Source organism: Haliaeetus albicilla, chromosome 23 (genome assembly GCF_947461875.1).
Source record: "Haliaeetus albicilla chromosome 23, bHalAlb1.1, whole genome shotgun sequence".
NCBI lineage: Eukaryota > Metazoa > Chordata > Aves > Accipitriformes > Accipitridae > Haliaeetus > Haliaeetus albicilla.
This window is the reverse complement of record NC_091505.1, coordinates 9,632,794-9,638,793: the sequence shown is the minus strand read 5'-3', so window position 1 is coordinate 9,638,793 and position 6,000 is coordinate 9,632,794. Positions and strand designations below refer to the sequence as shown.

Here is a 6,000-nt window from a genome sequence, read left to right as displayed (position 1 = left end):
GGACCTGTTTACTGACACACATTCTCTGCACAGCCTTTCAAACAAAGAAGTCTCTCTTTTTCCACCTTCCACACCACCAGTTTCAGCACAGATAATAAATTTCAATTATTCAGTCACTACAGAACAGAAGACCACAGAGATGTTCCACAGCATGGGCCTGGATACCCTGTGTGGCCTTTACAGAAGTATTGTGAGCTTGTGTTTGAAAACACAACTGCACAAGTTCACTCTACTTCATTGTAATAAGGGCTGTAACAAAGGCAATAGCTAGTGTTTTGATACAAACAGGATTTTAATTCAATCCAAGTGTTTTCTGTAGAACAGAAAGGTTTTTATACAAAAAAAAAAAAAAGGAAGTGTTACTTCACTTGCAAGAACTTGCACAAAGAAGTTTCTGAACTCTAGTGCTTCAGGAAGCCAAGAATTTTTTTGAACAACCAACCATGTGAGGTATTGTTATAGATGTTATAATCCTGGTTTGGATCAGTCTCCACCACATACAACTCTCCTGCATGGACATCCTCAAAGTTAGCACTGAAGTTGTTAGGATTAAACTGAACCCATACAGTATACCTGTAGTCAATTGTACGCATGGAATAGCCCATGATTCTGATGTCTTTCAGCTTCGGCTTGTCAGAGTTCCACTGAGGAGTGTCTGCAGGCCGGGGATATTGGCTGAAAGCAACAGGTTCTTCATTAAAACACCTGTAAGTGTCATCACACACAACCTTCTCTTCCTCCACCTTCTCTTCAGAGGCATTAAAGTACCGGACAATGCTTGCTCCCTCAGTGCACAGTGCAACATGAAACGAAGTCTCTGGGCACGCAGGAGGAACTTGAAGGCCAGCAAGTTCAGCAAGTGTTGAAAACAGAGACACAAGCTCAACCACTTTTTTGCTTTGCCCTGGAAGAAACATGAAAATACAAGTTATGGAACATGATGGTTTGACAGACACTGGTAGAACATTTTAGAAACTTATTCTGATAATTAAGTTGGTGTTTTATTGGAAGTGCTCCATACTGCATTTGTGGGGTAACAAAAATCAAGGCAATTAAGATGTGCCAGTTAGCTCTGAAGATGCTCATCTATGCATTTATGATGTATTTTTAACAAGAAAATTTTTACACTTCTGTTTCTCAAATGTGCAGCCTTCAAGATAATAATATTCATTACTTTGAAAAAGAACTCTTCAGAAAGACAAAGCAAATTCCAGTGTCAATAGTTTAACACGAGAGTGCCTGCATCAGAACAGTTTCCAATGCTACCATTTTAAGTACAGATGCTACACAGAGAATGTTTACGAATCACTGTAGGAAAGACAGCAGCCACCACTACAAAAGGAAGGTCAAGTATCCTTTTAGGCGTCTACACCACACAAAAATAAATCTCCTGCTGTGTTAATGCAGGTATCTAGCTGTTTCCACTAAAGCAGATCCAACCAAAGCAAGAGTTTGTGTCCAAGGATTCCCTTCACCATCTTGTTCCTCATCAGTACAAGAAGCACAATGACAGTTCAAGAAGTCAATGACACTGACTCAAGCTGCCTGTAGGCAAAGCATCGTTACATCACCACATCTCCTTTACATAAATCCACTGCAAACAAAAAATAAATGCTGAAAATTTACCTTGAGGTACCAAGCTTAAAATATGGCTAAAAGGGTCAAGGTAGGGAAAGACCCTCTCTCCTTGACTAACAGAGGAAGTTGTCATTCCTGGTACATAAAACATCAGCGGCACACGGGTGGCAACATCAAAATTGCTGTATTTTGCCCATTCACCATGTTCTCCCAGGGACCATCCTAGATGACAAAGAATACAAGTCAGAGCAGATACCGGGTTGTAATTTAGTAGTCATTTCTTTTTCACTGTAAATTGACTCTGGCTGTTGAGGTCACTAGTCTGTTATCAAGGTTATATTAAAAGGCAAATAACAATCTGTATTTAAATATAACAAGATTTTTCTCTAATGTGAAAGCTATTTCAACAGCCACCTAAATCTTGCAACTTGATACTCTTTTATTAAGGAAATAATTACACCTTTCCTTATTTCCCCTACTCTAGATTAGAATTAGGAAATCAGCATTACAACAGCAGAAAAGAGGAACTGGGGTGTGTCACAGCGCCTGCAAGAGTCTCCAGATCAATTCCACAAAGCACTCATTTAAGTTTTGGGCAGCTGCCAGCTCTCCAATACTCCTGTTAACGCTGTAACTGAACATCCCTTGGAGCCAAGGCTGCTATCTATGCCAGACTGCCATATCAGGATGTTACCCCTGAGGAAGCAACAGAGATCAAACTCTTTAGCTCTCCTCTTCCTCTTGGAAAAAATGCCAACATGACTTCCTTCTAGGCAGATTTATTGCCAACTTCACTTTGGGGGAAGACAAAGTTGCTCTATGACAGCTATGTTAACACACGATTTTTCTGGATCACTTTGCTAGCCATGGTACTGGCAACACCAACTGTTTACAGTTAACCACAGCAAGGAAAAGAGGAATTCAGTTTACAACAGAAAGTTCAAGTCAAAGTGGCAAGTCAGAAGGAACATCTAGAGTCACTTTAGTACGAGAATTATTAACCCCATTGCTCCACAACTCATAAGGGCTTGTTTCTACACACATGCTCACAGAAGTCAACCCCAATTAACTAAATATGTGACTTTAAATGGATTTATTTAAGCCATATTCTAACTGTTTTAAGTCAGCTAAGCCATCCCCCAATTAAAGGGATCATGGGGGGGGGTATTTTAACGAATATTAGAGTATTGAAATAAACATTAAATGCTTGAGGTACTTGTCCCACTGTGCTGGAGAAAGTACACCTTGAAGCATCTGTGGCTGTAGATAAGTCCACGCTGCAGCAGGTACACCTTGAAGCATCAGCAGCTGTGCATGAGGTCATGCTGGAGCACCCCAAAGCATGTGGCCATGGATAAGCCCACAACAGAGCAGGAATCCCTTGCTGCTAGCCAGGCTAGGAGCAAGGGGAGGGCTTCATTGCAATGTTAAACCCTATAATCTGGCCCAAAGAGACCAGGGGTGGAGTTAGTAATGGAAATACCTTTAAATTGCTGTAAGCCATGATTTGAGTTACATGTTATAAGAATTACTATAGAAGGAACCACTTAAACCAATGTAGGACAAGCATTTCAAGAAGTAGTGCAAGTGCAGCAGTGACCTGACTTGAGCTGGCTTTGGTACCCAATAACTCTACACAACACACCACCTCGCCTGTCCTGAGTGACCACCGTAACAGATGGAGTTATCTGGAGTCCAAAGTCACAGACTAAATGAACTCAATGAACGTTTTGTGGATATTTGCAAACATTTTAAAGACATTTTATAGGGGTGGTCCATAGACTAAAAGAATAGTATCTGTGTATTATATCAAAGGATGGGAAGAGGGGTGGTCGTTAATGAAGTTGTATTGGATAGTATGGTACTTGAGCATGACATAAATGGTATGGAATAAGGGGTGGACTATATGCTGCTTTTGTCTGGGATAGAGTTAATTTTCTTCACAGTAGCTACTACGTGGCTACCTTTTGGATTTGTGCTGAGAACAATGCTGATAATACAGGGAAGTTTTAGTTATTGCCGAGCAGTGCTTACGCAGAGCCAAGGCCTTTTCTGCCTCTCACCCCATCCCACCAGTGAGGAGGCTGGGGGGGGCACAGGAAACTGGGAGGGGACACAGCTGGGACAGCTGACCCCAACTGACCAGAGGGATATTCCAGACCATATATGACGTCATGCTCAACATATAAAGCTGGGGGAAAAAGAAAGAGGAGGCCATTCGGAGCGATGGCATTTGTCTTCCCAAGTAACAGTTACACATGATGGAGCCCTGCTTTCCTGGAGGTGGCTGAACACCTGCCTGCCAATGGGAAGTGGTGAATGAATTCCTTGCTTTGCTTGTGTGTGCAGTTTTTGCATTACCTATTAAACTGTCTTTAACTCCACCCACAAGTCTTCTCACTTTTACTCTTCTGATTCTCTCCCCCATCCCACTGGGGGCAAGTGAACAAGCGGCTGCGTGGGACTTAGTTACTGGCTGGGGTTAAACCACAACACCCACGATTCAAATTCAATCTTTTACCACCATGATCCAGAGTGTGCAAGACCTCAAATATGAGGGGGGAGCCATATTGCTATCAGTTTAGATGCTCTGCAAGCAGCAATGACAAGTGCAAGAAAACACACTTCAGCAGTTAATGAGAAAGCCTGTCTCCCACTGTACCAGATGGCTCTCTACAAATTTTAAGGGGGGAGGAGTGGTCGCTAGCCTTTCACAGCACTGTTCCCAGCAAGAGTCACTCCCTGGGTAGGAGGTGGGAATACAGCAAGCTCAGCCCAGTGTCCTGGCTGACAGTCTCATCACTCACTAGCAAACCCTCAACCTGATTAAAGAGAGGTGCCTGCAGGGGGACAGAACTAGCAGCCACAGAATCCTGTGTCAGTCCATTTAATTAGAGACAGACTAGCCTGATACACAAGGTATGGTAGCTCTGCTGTACATTATATAAACACACACTTGATTAATATGCCAGCACTGAGTTGCACAATTAAGTTATTAACAGGTAGCTGGAGAAAGATTTAAATGCTTACCATGATCAGCAGTAAAAACTACTATTGTGCTATTTGAGAGTCCTACATCATCCAAAGCATTCAAGAGCAGGCCAACTTGCATATCCAGGTAAGAAACTGCTGCATAATAGCTCTGACGAATCTGCCGCTGCAAGTTAAGAAACCAAGGGAGTGTCAAAAAAAAAAAAAAAGTTAGCTTTTCCTGAGACACACACACACACAGGAGAACCAGTGGGTGGCTGTGTAAGTAAAGGAACTAAAGGATTTTACTTGTAAAGCTTTATTTTTTAAGCGTCTATAGTCTGATTAATGTCCCAGAAATGGTAAACAGGGAGGGGACAGTTAGAAAATTCTATCTTCCAGAAGTTCTTTCAAGCAAGATATTGCAAACCAATCAGTTCTGCTTCTCTCACTGTCCTTAAGTGCACCTTATTTTGGCATAAGCACTGGAAAAATCAAGGAAAATCTTGCAGAAGAAGATACACTGAGTGAGTGGTGGCTTGAAACAAACAGATTCAGATAATGAAAATAAACACAACATTGGTAGCTGCTACATACATTCCCTTATATACAAACCAGGAACACATACCACTATCGCTAGTTGATAGCTGATCTCTTCCTCTCTGCCCCCACTAGCCTGACTGCAGTTACAGTGAAGGTTTGCTGACAAAGCCAGAGGTGACAGTATGCATGGCATATGCACAGGAATTCATAGTACTTGCAAATTGTCAGCTACTGAATACCTTGGAACATCTAAGAGCAGCTGACTGCTCCCTTGCATTTGAACAAGTTAAGGCAGTTTGACTTCAGTGCACTGTATTGACAGCTTACCTGGAAGTCATCTGGAAGTGGTCCATATGGGAAACTAACATTTAATGCTTCCACATCATCCCTCTGTCTGATATCCATCCAGGGGTTGTACGCCACAGAAGGTAGTTTCTCAGGCACCCAGGGATCTGGGGCTAATGTGATGTTTTCCAAGGGGTACAACTTTAGAAATTCCTTTACAATACAAACACATAAAGACTGCCCTCACCTCTAAGGTCTATTGTAAACTTTGTGTTGTAAACCAGCAAGCATTTCCGTTGCATGACCCTTTAATATTCTTACAGTTTACAAGGCTTCACTCCCCCTCCCCCAGAGTGTAAAAGGTAGCAATACTATGCTAGTCAGCCCCAACCAATTCCTGAAAAATACTAAGTTAGTAAGTACCTAAAACCAGCCTCCTGTATCTTAAAACAATACTGAAATAAAAGGTCCAACATCACTTCTTCTGAAACGAGTAGGAGTTTTGCCACCAACTCAAACAGGGAATGGATCTTGTAAGGCCTCATTATCTCATACTCCATCAAGCTGAATACCATCTCCATGCAATAGCAGTCACCATTGTGGTCACAGAAGCCTAGCTTTTGG

The 6,000-nt window shown here is 42.1% G+C and overlaps 1 protein-coding gene across 3 annotated transcripts in view; it reads right to left on the bottom strand.

Annotated features, from left to right (window-relative positions):
- Window positions 1-273: 273 nt before the first annotated feature.
- Window positions 274-6,000, bottom strand: part of IDS (iduronate 2-sulfatase) — a 30,085-nt gene continuing 24,358 nt past the window's right edge. For all 3 annotated transcript variants that reach the window (XM_069811148.1, XM_069811149.1, XM_069811147.1), the window contains 4 exons: window positions 5,419-5,589; window positions 4,609-4,735; window positions 1,627-1,800; window positions 274-904 (listed from right to left, as the gene is read on the bottom strand). In XM_069811148.1, the coding sequence (XP_069667249.1) occupies window positions 402-904; window positions 1,627-1,800; window positions 4,609-4,735; window positions 5,419-5,589 (975 nt within the window). In that variant the 3' untranslated portion in view covers window positions 274-401. The remainder of the gene's footprint in view (window positions 905-1,626; window positions 1,801-4,608; window positions 4,736-5,418; window positions 5,590-6,000) is intronic.